At 38.7% G+C, this 23,224-nt stretch overlaps 1 protein-coding gene across 19 annotated transcripts in view; it reads right to left on the bottom strand.

Moving 5' to 3' along the window:
• The window catches only part of CAMK2D (calcium/calmodulin dependent protein kinase II delta), a 310,011-nt gene that overhangs the window by 78,992 nt on the left and 207,795 nt on the right, over positions 1 to 23,224 (bottom strand). For all 19 annotated transcript variants that reach the window (XM_068975392.1, XM_068975398.1, XM_068975389.1 and 16 more), the window contains exon 5: positions 705 to 770. In XM_068975392.1, coding sequence (XP_068831493.1) covers positions 705 to 770 — 66 coding nt within the window. The remainder of the gene's footprint in view (positions 1 to 704; positions 771 to 23,224) is intronic.

Genomic DNA, 23,224 nt, shown 5'->3' with positions numbered 1-23,224 from the left:
GTAAGGAACTATATTCAATTGCTGCTGTTACTCAATTGTTAAGTCGTGTCTGACTCTTTGCAACCCCACGGACTGCAGCACTCCAGGCTTCCTTGTCCTTCACGATCCCTAGAGTTTGCTCAAATGCGTGTCTATTGAGTCAGTGATGCTATCTAACCATATTCAATATTTAAAAATTCATATTCATATTCAATATTCTAACTATATTCAATATCTTGTAATAAACCAAGGTAGAAAAGAATACAAAAAATCACTTTGCTGTATTGCAAAGTATTGCAGAAATTAATACAACACTGTAAATCAACTATACTTCAATAAAATAAATTTTTTAAAAAAGAGTCATATGTGACTAGAGGTTATCATGCTGGGAAGCCTAGCATCTAGAGACCAGAGGGTTTCAAATTTTTTTTTATTCACATAACTTTGATAAAAAGTATATTTCTTTATCAGAAGTCATTCCAGTTAGGCTTAAAAAAAATAAATATATTCTAACTACAGATACTAGTTAAAAGTGAAGTTTACATCAGATTCACAGTTGTTTTTTTTCCCCAAAGAATCATCTTGAAAATCCTTGAGAGAGAGAGGACTTGTGAAAAGTCCAAGACGCTCATAACCCTAAGTACCATGATATAGTTGTAGAGATATACCGAACAAGCATTATGTGAGTGCTGAGTCTTCTATCTTGTCCAGGACAAGTCACTTACCTGGCATCAGCTTCACTGTAATATTCTCTTGCCACTATGTCTTCAAACAGTTCACCTCCAGTAACTCTGTGAAGACAAACAAGATTACATTAAAAAAGAAGAAAAAACTAGGCATCAATAGATTTGCACCAATGTTCATATAGAATGTTGGTTTTCATATTATATAACATAAAGTATAATAAATTATTATAAAAACATTAAGTATATTAAAATATTATAAGACTCCATCAGTTCAGTTCAGTCGCTCAGTCGTGTCTGACTCTTTGAAACCCCATAAACTGCAGCACGCCAGGCCTTCCTGTCCATCACTAACTCCCGGAATTTACTCAAACTCATGTCCATTGAGTTGGTGATGCTATCCAACCATCTCATCTGTTGTCCCCTTCTCCTCTCGCCTTCAATCTTTCCCAGCATCAGGGTCTTTTCCAATGAGTCATCTCTTCGCATCAGGTGGCCAAAGTACTAGAGTTTCTGCTTCAACATCAGTCCTTCCCATGAACATTCAGGACTGGTTTCCTTTAGGATGGACTAGTTGGATTTCCTTGCAGTCCAAGGGACTCTCAAGAGTCTTCTCCAACACCACGGTTCAAAAGTGTCAATTCTTCAGTGCTCAGCTTTCTTTATAGTCTGACTCTCACATCCATACATGAGTACTGGAAAAACCACAGCCTTCACTAGATAAGACTTTTGTTGGCAAAGTAATGTCTCTGCTTTTGAATATGCTATCTAGGTTGGTCATAACTTTTCTTCCAAGGAGTAAGCGTCATTTTATTTCATGGCTGCAGTCACCATCTGCAGTGATTTTGGAGCCCAAAAATATAATAAAGTCTGCTACTGTTTCCACTGTTTCCCCATCTATTTCCCATGAAGTGATGGCACCAGATGCCATGATCTTCGTTTTCTGAATGTTGAGCTTTAAGTAAACTTTTTCACTCTCCTCTTTCACTTTCATCAAGAGGCTCTTGAATTCTTCTTCACTTTCTGCCATAAGGGTGGTGTCATCTGCATATCTGACGTTATTGATATTTCTCCCGGCAATCTGGATTCCTTCTTGTGCTTCATCCAGCCCGGTGTTTCTCATGATGTACTCTGCATATAAGTTAAATAAGCAGGGTGACAAGATACAGCCTCGATGTACTCCTCTTCCTATTTGGAACCAGTCTGTTGTTCCATGTCCAGTTCTAACTGTTGCTTCCTGACCTGCATATAGGTTTCTTAAGAGGCAGGTCAGGTGGTCTGGTATTCCCATCTCTTTCAGAATTTTCCACAGTTTATTGTGATCCACACAGTCAAAGTTTATTATGATCCACACATAAAAGACTCCATAATGGCTGCTTTATATTCATCTAAACATTTTCCTATTTGCTTACACATCACTAGATCCTGGGCACACACTTTTCTGTACACCATAAAAATATCCAGACATATCTCTCATAGAAAGTGGTTTCTATGAAATTCATCAATTCTCTAAATATTAACTAAGGTCTGACGAAGTGTGTGCAACCATTCAAGGGTATTTTCTGAACAGAAAGAGAAGATGATACATATCATGGATGTAGACTGTGAATTTGCAGGCTGTATTTCTTTGGAGGAAATTGTTTTTTTAAACTGCAATGAACATGTCTTTGTGGTCTAGAGGTGGCCTTCCAAAATGCATGTCACTCGGGGGCTGAGTGCTCACTTTTCCGTGTAAAAACACCCTGATCTCCATATAGGGTCCAAGTCTTCACCAGTAAACTAAGACTCAGGCTTTGGCAATGTCCTGGGAGTCAGCGGTGATCCCTTTCCAACTCAGAAGGAGTCTATCTGTCTGCCCTTTTTAATAAAGTGAAGACTTTCCCACAGCTCAGCAACTGGATTTGGTTACTCCAGGAAGTTCATTCAAGTCATGGACTTCAAGGCTCTCTAGCAAAGGCGATGTAACTCTGTTTGGGATTCATTTATTTTCCAGGTCTGACAGACATAATGATTTGGGGCCAGAATTCCTTAAGTGGTGATTCTCTGTCTTAAACGCTTTTTTTTCTCCCTGCTTAAACAATGATTTATAATTTTAAAGTCACAAAACTTTGTAGTAAAATTTAAAATATATGAAAACATACCAAGTCCTCTCCTATCTCTTGATCCCAATTCCACTCTCCAGAATAAACTAATTTTAACTTTATGTGTGTCCTTTCCATTTTTTATATGTCTTTTGACATTTATACTGCTCCCTCTTCAAACGCATACAAGGAACACTTATCTCACTAAAGTGCAATTGTGCAATCACAAAAATTAGGTCAATTGTGTTTTTCATTTTACATTAAATCATGGGCACTCTTTGATGTAAGAAGCAATTTCCCCCTATTAAACTAAGTAGTGCGTGTGTGTGTGTGCATGACCATGTGCATCTTTGAGAGTATTTCTAAAAGATAAATTCTTATAAGTAAAATTACTGGGTCAAAGAGTGCCCACATTTAAACATTTGTTGGGAAGACAAACTATCCCAACTTTGTTGGGAAGGCACATTATCTTCCCAAATCGCTGCACCTCCAACACTGTGAAAGTACTGACGGGCCCCCAGTATAACTAATGATGGTTATGGTCAATTAAAAAAATGCCAATCTAATTGGGGAAAAGTTAGCTCATGTTAATAGGCATTTTATTATGAGTGAAATGAATCCTTTTCTTATGTATTTGTCAGTCATTCTTCCTTTCTTATTATGATCTGACTTGATTTTAAAAGAAAATTTGTGTTTTGGAGTTTAATCTTAAAATAGCTAACGTTTGTCAAGTGCTTCCCATGTGCCACACAGTGTGCTAAGCTTTAAATTCATTGAGAAATTCTCATAATTTATGATGGGTTTTACTACTAGCCCAGTTTATTGATGAGAAAATGGAAGTACGGAGAAGTTAAGTAACTTGCCCAATTTTACACCACGCCACAGCCCACACTCGGCATCACTACACAGTACAGCTTTTCCAGTCATCACACTGTCCATCTTTCCAGAGGTTTAGAAGGTATGAGTCATTTGGTCAAGCATAGGGTGAAGGTATAAGGCTTGCTGTATGCAAGTGTGAGATAAAATTACCCTAAAATTGGGTTTTTGTCACTGTTCTTTTTTTTTTTTTGCTTAATAAATTCTGAAACATCAAATGAAAACATTTTCTAGAGATCACCAGTTATTACCAGTTATTATTCTCTTCTGTATTTTCCTCTCCTAAATGTAAAGATGTGATACTAAAAACTATAGATTTGAAGATTTATGTAACTTTCCCCCAGTTCCATTGCATTATGGATATTTGCAAGTTCTTTAATGTTGAAGTTACAACTTTTGATTCTATTATTTTTAGATATAAAATGGACACCTAAAATTGTTTAAAGCTTGATAGGTGCAATGTAGAAAACAGACTTGCGGACACAGTGGGGGAAGGAGAGGGTGGTAGGAGTTGAGAAAGTAGCCCTGACATATATGCACTACCACGTGTAGCACAGCTAGCGGGAAGCTGCTGCACAACACAGGGAGCCCAGCCTGGGGCTCTGTGACCATCCAGAGGGGTGAGATGGGGGAATGTGGGAGGCTCGAGACACAGGGGAGAGATATATATACATATATAGTCATGATCGGTTTCCATTGTTGTAGGGCAGAAACCAACACAACACTGTAAAGCAACTTTCCTCCAATTAAAAAATAAACAAACACAAGGAAAACAGAAAAAAAAAATTCCTGTAACAACAAAAAAGCGTCACATGAGCTTGTTATGAAAACTATGGCTACATATACATAAAACTGCATTTACTGGCATAGCTAAGCTTTTCTCCCAGTTATAATTTATGATAATTTGTGCCCTAGACAAATTATAATACAAAGTAATTAAATATTAGAGAGAAAGTACTTCCAACAAATCTATTGTCTCTGTAATGATGATAACAGTTTTGTGAGATTTCTTTCTTTGAATGTGACCAACATAGATATGATGCATACTCACATTTATCCTTGTTTCTGACCACAGGTACCAAGAAAATCTGTATATATTACATACAATCTTGGATTATTAAAGTGCTTAACAAATATTAATTAAAAAGTCTACTGTCATTAATCAAATTGCAGCTGCATATATAGTAGCTCCTTAAATAGATTATCTGCTCCATGAGAACTGCTGGATCCTAAATTATTAATACTAGGATCAGGACTTACTGATCTTTGTTACCTTAGTACCTACCCTAGCAACTAAGACATAACATTTATTCAATTAATGAGTACTGAAATAATGATCAAATGAATTAACCAAGTCAGGAAACTATGCTACCCATCTACTATTACAGGTTTAGAATTTACATGAGCTTAAAAAGAAAAAATAAATCCCACTAAAATTTAGCTGCACATGATAATAGGTTTTATTTCTTGAGGGTTCATATCTAAAGAAGAATACTGAAAAATCAGGTATAACTATTAAACATATAAATATAAGGGGTATAGAGTTCTATATTGAGTTGGAGATTAAGTAGTCAACTGTCTCAGAGTACTCTTTCTCATTTTCTAGCATTCATTTTTCTCATTATTTAAAAATATCCTTGTGCAGTGAAGCCATTTTATCATTTTGACTATATGTATGACAAACGTCTGAGAAGGCAAACATGGAGTTCTAATAGAACACAATGCCTTAAAAAGAAACTACTATACTTTTTTCTATACTCACATTACTTGTTTAATGGAGCACAAAATTAAGCAGGAGTTATTACAGATTTTGGGAAATTTTTAGTGTGTCATGTTTCATAAAATTCACAAATTAAATCAGTCTGATGAATAAATTGTTAAATTAATTAGAGATTTTGTAAATAAATTGATGTTAGGGATCTGTATGACATGAGGTATAGCAATTATATATTTGAATCATTAACTATCATTTATGAACCTCCAGAACATTAGAGCTTACAGGAAAAAAAGATAATTCTGGAAGTATGAAAAGATGAGGCTCCATATATCTTAGAGATGAATATTTTTGTTGTTGCTTTTGTTATTTATTGAGATGCTGAATCATTCTCTGTTATCCAGCAAGAATGATTTGTGCTCCTAGTATATTTGTGAGTTATATCAGAAATGCTTAAAAGTAGTTTCATCTTAAATAAAACATTAAATTTCACAAGGATTATAGCTTTGACTATGACACTGAGCAGCAGCTGGAGTCCAAGATGTCCAAGACTGGGCTTTGGGAGGGAAAACGGGGCCACACTGAGTCAGGAGCCAGCACTGATGTAGAGACAGGACTGGTGCCTGAGGTGGCAGGGCAAAACCTAGGGAGCTCAGGCTGCAGTCACACTGGGAAACAGGAGCCCAGAGCAGGGCCCGGCGGATGCATGGTGAGGAGGCAATGTCTCCAAGGTAGGGCCAGGAGTATCTCTAAGGAGAAAAAGGAGTAATTCTCTCTGGAACCCTTAAGTATAGAGCTGAAGAACAAACCCAATGAGCAGAGGCCACCAGACCTGAAACCCAAGGCTGTGAACAGAGCCAGCAGGAGTCATGTCAGCAAAGAATCACCAGGGTCAGATGTTTGCCTGTCTGTCCCAAAACATTTCACGTGCTCCCTTGCATCTGGGTGGCGGGTGTGTGCTCTAGTGATCTCAAGGGTAGAAGCTGTAACGCTGACGTGTTTGTATGTGTTACCTGCAAGGTGCCTGGCACACTGCTTTCCACACCGTTAACAACAACAACAAATATCCACTGGGTGCCCACCACGTGCGAAGCCCAAGTACTCTTCGGGTTCTAATCCAACAACCTCATGAGGCAGATACAAGTATTTCCATTTTACACATGAGGACACTGAAGCAGTGGAGGTTAAGGGCTTTTCCCAAGAAAGCACAACATGAGAGAAAAAGGTTTGCGAGTTCTCATTGTGTTGTCCTAATCGTTGCCCCTTAGACACAACCTGGAGGGCAGGAGAGGGCAGGTCAAAGATGTCTGGAGAGCCCAAAGGATCACGTGAAAAGACGGAATCACAGTGACATAAAGGCATTCCCACTTATATCTCTCTTAAATCCTGGATTAAAGTCAGACCAGATGCTGGTAAGGGCTGGTCAGAGTGAAGCTGATCAGGGTTTATTTACAGGAGCGTTACTGGCTTTTTTGGCCAGACAATCCTTCACCATGTGGAATGTCCCTTGAGTGGCAAGACTACTGGCACCAGGCCACACAGCAGGTGCCAGCGACACTACCTTGTCAGTGCGTCAACCCCACTGCTTCCACGAGTCACCCAAGGTTCCCCCGAGGCCCCCTTGATGAGAATCACTGAGCTAAGGGAACAAAGTCTATGGAATACAACTGAAAAGCTAGGCCTTCTTAACACATCTAACATATACAGTCAAACAAGCCAATCAATGGGCTTTCCTGGTGGCTCCGCTGGTAAAGAATCTGCCTGTAATGTGGGAGACCTGGGTTTGATCCCTGGTTGGGAAGATCCCCCGGAGAAGGGAACGGCTACCCACTCTAGTATTCTGGCCTGGAGAATTCCATGGACTATAGTCCATGGGGTCGCAAAGAGGCGGACACGACTGAGCAACTTTCACTGTCACTTTCACCTTTCAAGCCAATCAATGGTTCAAGGGCCTTTTGGGCAGACATCTATGATGGAACATTGTATCTTCAGTACCTTACAGAAGTACTGCCTGGCAGACAGAAAGAGTGTCATGAATCTTTGAAGGTGAAGGTGAAGTTGCTCAGTCGTGTCTGACTCTTGCGACCCCATGGACTGTAGCCTACCAGGCTCCTCTGTCCATGGGATTCTCCAGGCAAGAACATTGGAGTGGGTTGCCATTTTCTTCTCCAGGGGATCTTCCCGACCCAGGGATCAATCCCAGGTCTCCCGCATTGGAGGCAGACGCTTTAACCTCTGAGCCACCAGGGAAGCCCCTTTGCTGGGTAAATAAACTATTAAATAATCCAGTGGATTAATGAAGACATATGCAGCTGTCCACAACTTTACGGTTTAACCTGTACTTAAGGTAGGATCTGAGGGGAAGAGGCCCAAGTACCTTTCATGTTATTTATCTACCAATCTCTAGACAAATCCTGCTGACTTTATCTCTAAAACAGATCAAGACTTCTTTCCATCTCCACCACAAGGTCACCGGTCCAACCACTGCAACCGCCTCCTAAGTCACACCATGACCTCTCTTGCCCCTCTGCCATCAGTTATCCAGATAGCAGCTTTAAATGCACGTTGAGTTTTATCTCATGCCTACAGGATGCTCTTACATACCTGCCCAGTGCTCCTTCAGGCAAACTCCTCACAGTACCTGCCCGTCTCCTGAGCCTCCCTGGCACCCCGCTCCATGCTGCTCCGACCACACTGGCCTTCCTCCAGTTCCTTAAATACACCAAGCTCCTTCTCACCCCTGAGCTCCTTCTCACCCCTGAGCCTTCTCCTGTGCTTGTTTCTCTTCTAGAACTTTCCCTTACTCTCTGTATTCATTGAGTAAATTCCTCTTATCCTTCAAAATTTGGCTTAAATTTCTTATCCCCAGGCCTCTACTCATCTAAGTTGTCTTATTGCCTTAGAACCCTGTTTTATTCTCCGTTAACACCTATCACTAATGCTTATCATTACGTCTTCGTTTGTGTTTGTCTTTGTTTAATGTTTGTCTCTCTACCTGTATGGTTGCTCTGGGAGGGTAAATTTGCTCCTGCTTTTCCACTATAAAATATAAAGTGCTGACTCACAGTGCCTGTGACAAGCACATTAAATGCTTATTAAGTGAATGAGCCCAGAGTTTTATATTTCACAGACAGCCAGATATGTGGGATGATCACATATCAATGCCATTATGTTGATATTCCTGACATCATATCACTTACCATTATGTTTTATAAGAAAGCGGGGATCTCTCAGGCAGTTTTTCCCTAGAAACCACGTATTTCAGTTTTGGACTTATAGTATCTTTCCCATAAGACAGAGTTTGTCTGTGAACTAATCATGTCTGATCACAAATGCAAGAAGTATTTGTTGAATTAATTATAAAGGCACATACTTAGATTAGAGATTGAGCAAGGTAACTAGCTATGTTTATATTTCATTTTTTGAAGAACTGAACCCGTATATGTCTTTATTTACTATAACTGAGTAAACAGACCAGGAACATCTGTATGTTCAAATTCTATTTGACATTATGCCCCTCTCATATGCTCAGAAACGTTCAGAATTCTTGGTGAATAATGCGTTTTAAGATGAGTTGAGTGGTGCGGCCACGACCAAGCACAATCAGATGTGTCAGACAGTTCTGATAGAGTGGCAATGGTGGGCATGGGGGTGGCTGACAGAAAACACAACTCTGGTTCACTGCTAATGCCATTATTAGTATCCTTTTTTTTTTTTGAAGCTAAGAGCAATTTATCCTGTAAGTTATTTTCTAGCTGGATACCCAGTGTTTGATAATACCTCTGAAGTAGTAGATTATTTGACGTTGTCCAGAAATGTTTTTCTGAATGAATTCCAAATTGTATTATGGAAATCAAAAGAGGTGGAGAGTTGCTTTAATAGAAAGTCCAAAGAGTTTCTTATTGATTCTGATGGAGACAGATTTGCTGAGTCATACTAAGAATTAGAATCAAGATGATAAAACTGAGACAAGCCATTGGAAGTGTTTCATACAAACCCAAATCAGGCCAGGAGGAAAGGCGCCGTGCTGGAGGAGGCCCCATGAGGGATATTAGAAGCAGGACTGTGTTCATGGACACTGTCCAGCCTGAAGAGTCATGCAGAGTGGAGAAGTGGAGTGGAGTGGCAGGATCCTAAACTCTTCAGAGGAGAGCTTCCTTTACTCCTGCTTTTCTGTCTAATCTCTGGTGGCTGAATCTACCTTTTCAATATCATTCTGGATTTCTGTAATCTCCCTCAGTTATAAAACTCATGCCAGTTCTACTTAACAATCCCCTCTTCATTCCATCTTTCACAAATGCAGGTGAAAAATTTGGACCACAATCAAAAGTTCATATTCTTAAAGTTGCTTTTCCTCTTTGATGAACAAGAAAAAGCATGAATAAAAATAGCACTGCTAACCACAATTAAGGGCACATGGAATAAAGCAAAAGTAAAAATGAGATAGGTTATTTTTGTTCAGTTACTATCCCAGACTTCAAGAAAGCAAATCAGCCACTAAGCTTATTATATTAGTGTGTGTGTGTGTGTGTGGTTTAATAAGATGCCTTAATCTAAGACTAATTGCTCAGGCAATGTACTGCAAAGATGTATATATCAAAATTAATACTTCCTGAAGGCAAGAAATAGACTGTAATTCTATGCATTGAAAAAAGTTTGATGCAAATTAAAATCACAATGTGAGATACCAACTCACAGCCACTAGTGTGGTTACCACAAAAAAAAAACCAAACAAACAGAAAATAATAAGTGTTGGTGAGGATGTAGAAAAATTGAACACTTGTACACCATTGGTGGAAATCCAAAATAGTACAGCTGCTGTAGAAAACAGTAAGACAGTTACAAAAGCATTTAAATAGGATTATCATGCTGCTGCTAAGTCGCTTCAGTCATGTCTGACTCTGTGCGACCCCATAGATGGCAGCCCACCAGGCTCCCTTGTCCCGGGGATTCTCCAGGCAAGAACACTGGAGTGGGTTGCCATTTCCTTCTCCAATGCATGAAAGTGAAAAGTGATAGGGAAGTCGCTTAGTCATGTCCAACCCTCAGCGACCCCATGGACTGCAGCCTTCCAGGCTCCTCCGTCCATGGGATTTTCCAGGCAAGAGTACTGGAGTGGGGTGCCGTTGCCTCCTCCTAACCATAATGAGCCAGCAATTCTACCTTTCATTATGCACCCAAAAGAACTGGTTCTTGAAAAGCTATCTGCACTCCCATGTTCATAACTGCACTATTCACAATGGTTAAAACATGTTCATCGGCTGATAAGAGGATAAGCAAAATGTGGTGAATGCCGTCAATGAACCTAAAAAGGAAGTAAGTTGTGATATATGCTACAACACGGGTGGATCCTGAGGACATCATGCTAAGTGCAATAAGCCAGTCAAAAAAGCCAGATACTGATAATTTCACTTACATGAGGTACTTAGAGTAGTCCAAATCAGAGAGACAGCAAGTAGAATGGTCATCGCCAGGGACAGAGGAGAGGGAAGAATGGGGAGTTATTATATAGTGGATGTAGAGTTGCAGTCCTGCATGATAAAGAGTTCCAGAGATGGATGGTTGTCCAGCAATGAACATGTGCTTGACGCCACTTAACTGGACACAGAAACGGTTCAGCAACTTTTATGTAACATGTATTTTACAAAAAAATTTTTAATCACAACAAATTATTTGATGATAATAATGTGAGGACAACGAAAAAGTACAATGTGATGAAGACTAAATAAATATTGCTATTTACTATTCCTTTATGAGTTCCAGAGAGATTTAGAAAGTTATCCACACCATCATCTTGAGTGCTAATGAAAAGTTCTGTGTCAGCTAGCTGTTAAAAGTGATAATTTGTTCCACTGTTACTTTTCACTTTAGGCAGCATGCTCATGAGAATGAAGCCGATTCAACATAATAACTGGCTTGTTATTAGCCAACTGGGTGAGGTCAGGTCAGGCCAAGATTTTTGTGTGCTGTATTTTGCCTATTCATAAAATGCAAAGAGAAGATACAGCATTTTCCCCCTATTCAGAGCCATGAGATGAGGGCTGTTACAATCTGTGCTCTACACAAAGGCACACGCCAGGGAGCAAAGGGAGAACCCTGACCCCGCCTTCTGCTCTAAGCAGCATGCTTGCACCCAGAGTTTTCTCCGAATGGCACAGAAACACCAAATGTCTCCATATTTGACAAAGTTCCATGAGTAATTCTGCTCATATTATCCCCTCCTCACCAAGGCATGACCACCACGACCCTAGAGCCTCTTTAGAATGCCCAAAGACAGCCAGTGAGGCACACAAAGTGTTCGCATCCTGGGAATATCCAATGTGAAAGCAAATGGTCTTTCTTCAGCATCTGTGTGAGCCATCTCTACAATCCTTTATAAGTCCTAATGTAAATCTTAAAACTGAACTTCAAGGCTGTGCACGCTGCCTTTGGAGATCAGCAGAATCGTTTGCCCCTCTCATGTCTTGTCATAGAACATACCTTTTTTGACTTGGGTTGGTATATTGAGGGTCCTGACCTAGGGATGGAGCCTGGGTCTCCTGCATTGTAGGCAGACTGTCTACTATCTGGCCACCAGGGAAGCGCCCTGGCATACTCAGGGGCAGACTATCTCTTTGGCAACTGATGACTCACAATTACACTGTTTGCACCAGTCCAGTCTTAGTTCACCAAAATCCCATGTGGCACCTGAATGTATTTTCTGAGGATGGATGAGCTGGTATAATAATATACTCACATCTCCAGTGCCTGTGCCTATCTAAAAAGAAAAGGAAAACTGACATAACTGACAATCCGTCCAGGCAGACGTGGCAACAGCCCTACTGAGGCATCAGGCTTCCTTGCCAAGCAGGGGCTCTGGTTCCTTAGATTTCCAGTCCTTGGAGCTGAAGCCGGGCCCAAGCACAAATGTGTAAGACATTCCTGGAGGTGAGGGATCTGACTGAAGGGAATTGGTTACAGCCTGGACCCCCCAGTTTGGGAACAATAATCTTCAGTTGAAGATACAAGAGCAAAGGTGAAATGTTTTTCGACACTCAGGTAATTTGCAGTATAAATAAATCATAGAGAGAAAAATTCCATTCTGCTTCACCTATCCAAGCTAACTGCATATCCTAGTCATATTTTAAAAAGAAGTCAATTTATATATTTATAGCAAGTTTAAAAAAAATAATAATGAAGTCATTGATATTTTATGACATCAATATTTTTAGTAATCTATAAATTATATATATTAGTTTTGCATATATCATGTGTATACACACATTTTAGCTGTTTGTTGCTAAGTCGTGTCTGACTCTTTTGTGGCTCCGTGGACTATAGCCTGCAAGGCTCCTCTGTTCATGGGATTGCCCAGGCAAGAATACTACAGTGGGCTGCCATTTCCTTCTCCAGGGGATCTTTCCAACCCAAGGATCAAACGCGTGTCTTCTGCATTGGTGGGCAGATTCTTTACCACTGAGCCACCAGGGACGCCCATATATGTGTATAATGTTCCCCTTATAAAAAAATATATAGATTCTCATTTCAAGAAATGAGATTTCTAACATATCATACATGTATGATCAAGATGTATTTACAACGTACTTGATAGGCAATACTCTAATGTGCATAAAATAAAAACCAAAAACAAGAATGAAAGCAATCACCATTTATATATTTACATATCCTATGGATATTCTGAAGAATCATAAGAGAAAATGTACAAAGGCTTCCCTGGTGGCTCAGATGGTAAAGCGTCTGCCCGCAATGCGGGAGACCCGGGTTCAGTCCCTGGGTTGGGAAGATCTTCTGGAGAAGGAAATGGCAACCCACTCCAGTACTCTTGCCTGGAAAATTCCATGGACTGAAAGGTTCCTCAGAGCCTGGTAGGCTACAGTTCATGGGATTGCAAAGAGTCGGACACGACTGAGCGACTTCACTTCACTTCACTTTATGTTTTTAAAAGAGTGTAAAAATCTACCTGATTAGAAACAGTTTGAGTAGTGTGGAGAAATTATCTATTAACTGCACAACTGGAATTCAGTAAAGTTATCAGAAGTACCGCTACATAAAAGATAAACTAAAGTCTTGATACTTTGCTATGCCTTGCCATTTACTAGACTAAGTTTCAAGCACTACAACATGGACAAGATTATTCTAAATCTGCCGGTGTCTAAATCTTCAGTCATGTCCAACTCTTTGCAACCCTACGGATTGTAGCCCACCAGGATCCTCTGTCCATGGGATTCTCCAGGCAAGAATACTGGAGTGGGTTACTATGCCCTCCTCCAGGGGATCTTCCTGACCCAGGGATCAAACCCATGTCTCTCTCTTACATCTCCTGCACTGGCAAGCGGGTTCTTTACCACTAGCCCCGCCTGAGAAGCCCATTATAAATTTAGCTTCATATTAAAATCACTGCCATTAAATAATCTCTTGCAATACCACCATTTTGGCCCATATTTTGTTATTTATTATGCCTGGATAACCAGAGAAAAACGATAATCACTTTAAAAAAAAAGATTCTGCCATTAACACTCTGATGAATGTTACTAAATGATCATCATCACCTCATAAACTACAAATCATTAATCTTTTTACATATACAGAACCAGCCAAGGACTGCTTCAGAGGTTCTACTGGATTTTCCTGTCAATTCCTGTTTTCATTGTTAATGCCAAGACAACTGCCTTTGACTGAAAATATTACTGCAGCTACGTTTGGTTTCACAAGTTAACTGGACTGAAACAGTTTGTTTATCTCAGTGATTCATCTAAAAGTTGGCTTTAGCCACCAGAAGAATAGGCCTATATTTAGCCACAAAATGCTTGGATCACCTTACGAAAGCAGGAAAGCGACTGCAAATGATGGGTGAATTTATACAAATCCAAATTCTAACATATTTCTGACCAACATTACTCTGGAAAGACTCCTGGACTAGAGATGACAGATGAGGGAGCCTAGTGATTCAGTGATTCATCCTTGTAAGACAATGCTCTAAAACACTGATGCCTCTGGGTGTGCAAATGTTTACAAAGGAAGGACTCACGCTTATGTGGCTGCAAGCTATTTGTTGGTGTTTATTGTTTTGTGAATTCAGGGAATAATAGGAATTTCCCCACTAAGTTCTCCAGTTAGAGACAGATGTGTTCTAACTTTTTCTTCCTGATAGTATAAATAACTATGAGGAGTTAGGCTTGTCACCTATACCTCAGAATCTTTTACAAGCTAATTCTACAAATATTACTGAACTGTATCCCTGATATGTACGAGGCTTGCCCATACCAACAGATAGGACTATAAAGAATCAAACTGTAAGTTTTATCATCAAGCATTTGTTCTACTGGAAAAAGCAGACAAATAAATTGAAAATTATCTTCCTGTGGAATATGCTTCAAAGCATAGGTCTGTTTTTAAATCCTTAAGACCTGGCAAATCCTAGAAACTATAAACTCTTCTCATTTACATAGGAACCACGTGCACCTGTAAGTAAAAAATGTTTCATCCAATACTCATCTTTTTGGTGTGATGAAGAAAAATTAGCATGAGTGTGGACTCTGTTAAGAGCTCACTGGTAAACAAGTACCATCCACCCTGGAATAATACACTGATGGATGTCCAATATCAGTAACGCTGGGGGTCCTTTCATAGCCTGTCACCTGATGGAGCTTATGAACAATTCCTGCCACTTTCTCCATTTTCACAGAGGGCTTTACACTACTGCTATATGAATTCAAGAAGTCACAATCTTCGTATATAGGAAAAGTGAAACGACAGGAGGGGGTAATCAAGTCACAGAAGAGAGAATTAAAATTCTTTCTGGGGGTCAGAGAAACCTTCAAGACCGAGAGGTTGTTGGAGAAGGGATGTATTAACACATAAATGAGGAAGAGCAGGCCAGGAGGAAGCACGGGACAGTAATGTCAAGGCAGAGATGGGAGTTTAGCTGGAGAAAGATGGAGAGAGAAAAGGGTCAAAAGGATTGGAAACAGGAATCTCAGTCTTCTTATTGGGTCTCTGCATTGTTTCTATCTGTTGTCACAATGAATACTCCGTATATACCTTATAAAAGGGATTTCCAGATGCTAAAAAACTTCCTACTTTTAACAACATTCCTTTTGGTATGCTCTAGTGGTCATGCTTTCACATTGGAAACTAGTCATAAATTAATTTCTAATATCACAACATTTCCCCAAATACATGAACAAAGACTCAAACTAGAATCTATAGTGTGTTTTTTCAAAATATAATGCTGGATTAATTTTCACACAGGTTACAGAAATAATGCTTCTTGAAGGGATGCCTGGGAGAGTAATCTTATTTTTACAAATATACCAAGAATTAGTCTTGGTTATATTCCCAATGTTTTGATTTAGTCAATAGCAAATAAGTAATTTAGTACCTGTGTCTAGGTTTTGCACTCATCCTCACAAATTCTTCTTCACGTTTCAGCTTGAAGACTCTATTGCCAATGCACTACACTTATTACTGGACAATGGATTTCGTGTTTTTTTACTTTGTATTTTTTAGTTGGGTCACTGGAATACTACAAAGATTTATTGCACATGAGTATGCACACACTTGCACACACACCCATTTACTTCATAAGTGAGAAAAACACAGAGTTCCATTTGCTATGGTAATTTTATCTAACTTTTTATTGGCTATACAATGCTCAGTGAATTTTAAAAAATGAGAATCATGGTAAAGCTATAGGAATTCAGAATAATTAGCTGAATAGCCACATTTCTAAAATATGGATTTTTTTTTTCCTAAGGAAAGGAAACTACATTTCTTTTAGATAAAATGGAATAGAACCTTCTTTGTGTCCTCTGCAAATGAGAAGCAACTCCTCTGGTTCTGTTAACTTACTTTGTCAGAATTCCCTTAAGAAATAGCTAAGAATCTTACATCAAAATGCTACAGGCAAATTATTGAGTTAAGTACTTATTTGAAATCTCATTTATAACTACTTTCTTAGCATGTTGTTTATCTAGAATAGAAAGACCTAGATCATTCAATTACTGTCAATTTAAAAAAAATGAATCGCCTATTTGTGTATTTGTGCATTACCTATACTACCTTCCAAAAGCGATGTAAATCAGCTTATTATCTGTCAAATTACCTAAATTATCAAATTTTCTCACCTGAACTCTAACTGCATGTACTAACGTTTCTTATTCAAGCTGACATACAAAAGGAGTAACAAATTTGTACTTAATTGCTACCTACAAGAATCTACCCAATCTTAGATTGGCTCCATTTTTGTCACAATAGCTCAGTAAGACAGGTGCTTAAATTTAATAATTAACTGTTCACTGAGTAAAAACTATTTGTTGCTTATTATGCACAAGCTGCTGTGTTAATGCTTAATTTATTGGTTTAATCATTTGGTTTAATGGGTTTTTTCTAAAATATACAATTAGCTTCTCAGGAACATAAGGTTTAATTTAATTAATTACTGCAGAACTACAAATTCCTAATTCACAGTTAGTAGTAGTTTTATCACTAGTCATTAAGAAGACAACCTGATCTTTAGATATGGATTTAAAGATGAAATATATTCTTACATACATATTAAACACTGTATTTGTAGGACTTATTAGTGATAACACATAATCCCTGGAATATAAATGCTAAGTAAGCATAATGCTAATCAACTTTAGCATGATACCAAATAAAAACCACAGATGCTCTGAACCCGAGATTTCAAGTCTAACACATGGAATTCTATTTTAGTTAATTCAAGTCTGCGGTGTACCTATATTCAACTCTGTATAAAGAACAAGAAAGTGGGGATTTATATATAATTATGACTGATTTGTGATAATATGCAGTAGAGACCACCACAACATTATAAAGCAATTATCCTCCAATTAAAAAAAGAACAAGAAGGAACAAGAAAATTCAGCATAGTGTCATAAATCCCCTAAATATTAGTCAATGTTAAAATTTGTATTTTGCTTAAGCAAATTTTAACATTAGCAGTCCTTGGAAAAAGAGGAGGGAAGAATTTAGTGAAAAATATAGACTGTGATGGTGTAAAAGGAAGCTAGCCTTAGAATTTAATAATCTCTTAGTGAAATCTATGAAATAAACACTCATGCTTCTTTTAAACTTCCATTTGTATCTATTAAATATCTACTTTCCCATTTATAAAATGTTACCTTATATTAATTATTTACACTAAAGCTCCTTAACTGCCTGATACCCAAACTGAAATAAATGAGCATCAAATGGGAAGACTTTTATATATATATAAACTATCACTGACCTTTTAAGAACAATATCTTTTTTCCTTCATTCTTTGAATTTGAAATATTCCAATTATTTACTCTGGGCATAATTCCTTCTCTGTGTCCTTTATTCTTGCCATCATCCTTGAGTCTTAGACCTGAGGTATACTATACTTAGATTATAATGTGTTAGATTAAAATAGTACTATTACATTTACAAAAGGAATTCTGGGTGACTGCTAGGTTCTCCCATTAGGAATTTGCATTTTATGCTGCTTGAAAGCTACAAAATCATTAAACTTAGAAGCATCTGAATTAAATTAAGAGTTTCAAAACTATGCAAGAGGAGCTATTTAATGTAGTATTATCACTAACAACAAAATCATAGAAATACCCTAAAGGACCATCTTTGCAAGAATGGGTTAATAATTATCATGCAACAATATGGTATTACACTAACATTAAATTTATAACAATGAAGGTGATATATGAACAAAAAATGTGTTTATAGTATCAGGGAAAGTAGCAGAATATAAAATAACTCAGTACATGCATAATGCTGTAAAAATGTAAATATATATGTTTCTTTCATTTACTTGTAGAAAACCCTACTCCTCTGGGGTTTATGCCATGTGCCATATTACTATCTATCATCCCCTCAACTGTTACCCGTATCACTTATATATGGTCACCTCCACCCCCTCCCACACATGCCCTCCATTTATTATTTTATTGACTTAACTGTCTACTTAGCTCTTCCCTCACTCTACCCTTTTAGTTCCTTGAAGCAATTCCGGGTAATGACAAGGTCAAAGATGCAGGCAAGGACCGGAATAGCTAACATAAGTTTAAAGTATAAACTTATACTTTATACACATATCAGAATTTGTGACCATGGCCTATGATTTTTCCTCAAAAAGAATCCTAGTCCCTACTTTTATCCACCATAGTTTTTTAAGTCCAAGCCATGGTAATTAGAGAAGAAAACAGAATAAAAGGAATAAAAATTGGAAAAGAAGTACAACTACCACTGTAGATGGCAGGATACTACTATATAGAAAATCCTAAAGATATCACCAGAAAACTACTAGAGTTAATCAATGAAATTGGTAAAGTTCCAGAATACAAAATTAATGCAAAGAAATCTCTTGGATTCCTATACACTAACAATGAAAGACCAAAAAGAGAAATTAAGAAAACAATCCAATTTACCACTGAGACAAAAAGAATAAAATACCTAGGAATTAATCTAAGGAGGCAAAGCACATCATGAGAAACACTGGGCTGGAAGAAGCACAAGCTGGAATCAAGATTGCCGGAAGAAGGAAATCGCAACTCACTCCAGTACTCTTGCCTGGAGAATCCCACAGAGGGACGAGCCTGGTAGGCTACAGTCCATGGGGTCGCAAAGAGTCGGACACGACTGAGCAACTTCACTTCACTTCACTTCAGATATACACATGACACCACCCTTAGGGCAGAAAATGAAGAGGAACTAAAGAGCCTCTTGATGAAAGTGAAAGAGGAGAGTGAAAGGTTAGCTTAAAGCCCAACATTCAGAAAACTAAGATCACAGCATCTGGTCCCATCACTTCATGGGAAGTAGATGGGGAAACAGTGGAAGCAGCGTCAGATTTTATTTTGGGGGGCTCTAAAATCACTGCAGATGGTGACTGCTGCCATGAAATTAAAAGACACTTACTCTTTGGAAGGAAAGTTATGACCAATCTAGATAACATATTAAAAAGCAGAGACATTACTTTGCCAACAAAGGTCCATATAGTCCAGGCTATGGTTTTCCAGTGGTCATGTATGGATGTGAGAGTTGGACTGTGAAGAAAGCTGAGCCCCAAAGAACTGATGCTTTTGAACTGTGGTGTTGGAGAAGACTCTTGCGAGTCCCTTGGACTGCAAGGAGATCCAACTAGTCCATTCTAAAGGAGATCAGTCCTGGGTGTTCATTGGAAGGACTGATGCTAAAGCTGAAACTCCAGTACTTTGGCCACCTCATGCAAAGAGCTGACTCATTGGAAAAGACTGTGATGCTGGGAGGGATTGGGGGCAGGAGGAGAAGGGGACGACAGAGGATGAGATGGCTGGATGGCATCACCGAGTCAATGGACATGAGTTTTAGTGAACTCCGGGAGTTGGTGATAGACAGGGAGGCCTGGCATGCTGCAATTCATGGGGTTGCAAAGAGTCAGACATGACTGAGTGACGGAACTGAACTGAACTGAAGGAGGCAAAAGATCTGTACTCAGAAAACTATAAGATACTGATGAAAGAAATCAAGATGACATAAACAGATAGAAAGATATACCATGTTCTTGGATTGGAAGAACCAATATTGTGAAAATGACTATACTACCCACAGTGATCTACAGATTCAATGCAATCCCTATCAAATTACTAATGGCATTTTTCACAGAATTATAACAAGAAACTTTACACTTTGTATGGAAACACAGCGATCCCAAACAGACAAACAATCACGAGAAAGAAAAACATAGCAGGAGGAATCAGATCAGGCTCCCTGACTTCAGACTATACTACAAAGCTACAGTAATCAAGACAGTACGGCTCTGGCACAAAACCAGAAATACAGATCCATGGAACAGAAAAGAAAGCCCAGAGATAAACCCATACTCCTATGGTCACCTTATCTATCACAAAGGAGGCAAGAATATACAATGGAGAAAATACAGTTTCTTCAGCAAATTGTGCTTGGAAAACTGGAAAGCTATATACAAAAAAAAAAAAGAGAGAAATTAGAACATTCTTTAAATACCATACACTCTTTATTAAATACTATACACAAAAATAAACTTGAAATGGAGTAAAGTCCTAAGTATAAGACCAGATATTATAAAACTCTTAGAGGAGAATATAAGCGGAAAACTCTGACATAAATCTTTTTTGATCCATTTCTTTTATCAATGGAAATAAAAATAAAAGTAAACAAATGGGACCTAATTAAACTCAAAAGCTTTTGCACATCAAAGGAAACCATAAACAAAACAAAAAGACAACTCACAGAATGGGAGAAAATATTTGTGAACAATATGATCGACATGGAATTAGCCTCCAAACTTTACAAAGAACGCATGTGATTCACTATCAAAAAATAATCAACCCAATCAAAAAAATGGGCAGAAGACCTAAAGAGACATTTCTCCAAAGAAGGCCTACAGATGGCCAAGAGGCACATGAAAAGATGCTCAACATCTCTAATTATATCAGAGAAATGAAAATCAAAACTATAATGAGGTATCACCTCACACCAGTCATAATCATCATCATCAAAAAGTCTACAAACAATAAATGCTAGAGAGGGTGTGGAGAAAATGGAACCCTCCTACACTGTTGGTGGGAATGTAAATTGGTATAGATTCTATGGAGAACAGTATGGAGGTTCCTTAAAAAACTAAAGATAGAGCTACCATGTGATCCAGGAATCCCACTCCTGATTATATATCCAGAGAAAAACACAGTTGGAAAGGATGCATGCACCTCAGTGTTCACTGCAGTTTTACAATAGCCAAGATGTGGAAGCATCCTAAGTGTCCATCAGTAGATGAATGGATAAAGAAGATGTGGTGCTATATAGAGTGCGATATTACTCAGCCTTTGGAAAAGAGTGAAATAATGCCATCTGCAGTAATGTGAATGGACCTGGAGATGACTGTGTTGAATACTAAGTGAAGTGAGTCAGACAGAGAAAGACAAATACCATGGTATCTATGGGGAATCTAAAAAAAAAAAAAAAAAAAAAAGATACAAATGAACTTACTTACAAAACAGAAACAGACTCACAGACTTAAAGAATGAACTTACAGTTACCGGGAAGAAATGGTGGTAGGAGAGATAATTAGGGGGTTTGGACTGACACGTACATATTTAAAATAGATAACCAACAAGGACCTACTCTTTAGCACAGGGGGCTCTGTTCAATATTCTGTAATAACTTAAATGGGAAAAGAATTTGAAAAAGAATATTTGTAGATGTATAAGAGAGTCACTTTGCTGTATACCCATAACTAACACAACATTGTTAATCAACTATGCTCCAATAAAACATAAGAAAAAGCACCCCTGCGTCTTGACTCCTCCAAGCCCCCTCCTGATCTCAGTGCTCTCGTTGTCCATGCCACACTGAGGGGATGTCGCCAGAACACTCATCAGCACTCTCACATCTCATTTATGTCGCTCTGCACCTTACACTGGGTCTCCACTGCTTTTAGCACTCATGACCAATAGTTCCATATTTTCTTGTTTCCATGAGAGTCTGCTTCTAGGAATTTTCTGTCTCATTCATAAACACTCCTTTGTTTTCCTAGCAGTCACCTCCTTAAATTTTGACATGGAGTAAGATGATCTTTTGTGCAAATCATACTTCCTATGATTCAAACTGGCTATGCATGACAGTGAATATGGAGCTTGGATGTCCCCAAAGCACCTTAAATTCAATTAACTGCATTGTCTTTATAACAAGACCTGCTTCTCCTCTCATATCCCAAATCTCATTAAATAGTACAATGAAGTTAACCAAGCCAACAACCTGGCTAATTATGCTTGACTAACTTTACCCTTTTTTCTCTATCAGTTAATAAGCTCTGATAATTTTGCCTTCTAAATATTTCTTGATTCACTCTAATATTTTTTCATTCTTCCTACTGCTGCCAAGCTCACATAATCTCTGAACCAGAGAAACAGATCAGATTTGTGACTGGTCACCCTGTTCCATTTTTACCTTGTCCCACATTGCAACCAGCACGATCTGCCAAAAAAAAAGCAAATATGATCCTATGACTTCCCTGGTACAAGCTCTTCCATGGCTACCCATTCTCTATGTCTTCTTACTAGGGGCGTTTTGCACATATGGGCCTCAAGAGCAATGTCAAGGCATCACTGACCTTCTTCCCTAAAGCTAAGACTCATTCAGTTCAGTTCAGTCACTCAGTCATGTCTGGCTCTTTGTGACCCCGTGGACTGCAGCATGCCAGGACTCCCTGTCCATCACCAACTCCCGGTACCTATTCAAACTCATGTCCATCATGTCAGTGATGCTATCCAACCACCTCATCCTCTGTTGTCCCCTTCTCCTCCCACCTTCAACCCTTCCCAGCATCAGGGTCTTCTCCAATGAGTACAGTTCTTCGTATCAGGTGGCCAAAGTATTGGAGTTTCAGTTTCAGGATCAGTCCTTCCAATGAATCTTCAGGACTGATTTCCTTTAGGATGGACTGGTTGGATCTCCTTTCAGTCCAGGGGACTCTCAAGAGTCTTCTCCAACACCACAGTTCAAAAGCATCTGTAGCATATAGTTTCAAGACCTTACCATTGCATACACAGACCTCATGGGGTGGCTCTCTTGCAGAGCTCTTTTTATTTCACATAAATTGCCTTAGACTTCAGCTACATGCATTATATCTCCATGTGTTTTTAATGATTCCCTGCTGATAATGCCTAGATGGCCTATATTCTGTTTTCTTTCAGTTTACACTCTTCAAGAAAGAAGCCCAAGGCTTTTTCAGGAAGGCTTCCCTAAACCCCACCAACAACACACTGTGCTTGTTTGATTTAAATTACACATGGCACTGAGACCACCTGCTCTACACCTAAATCCCTAACTGTATCTCAAGATCAGGAATGGCAAAGACTATGTCTTATTCATTT

This window comes from Capricornis sumatraensis, chromosome 7 (assembly GCF_032405125.1).
Source record: "Capricornis sumatraensis isolate serow.1 chromosome 7, serow.2, whole genome shotgun sequence".
NCBI classification, from domain to species: Eukaryota; Metazoa; Chordata; class Mammalia; order Artiodactyla; family Bovidae; genus Capricornis; species Capricornis sumatraensis.
This window is presented reverse-complemented; position numbering and strand designations above follow the sequence as displayed.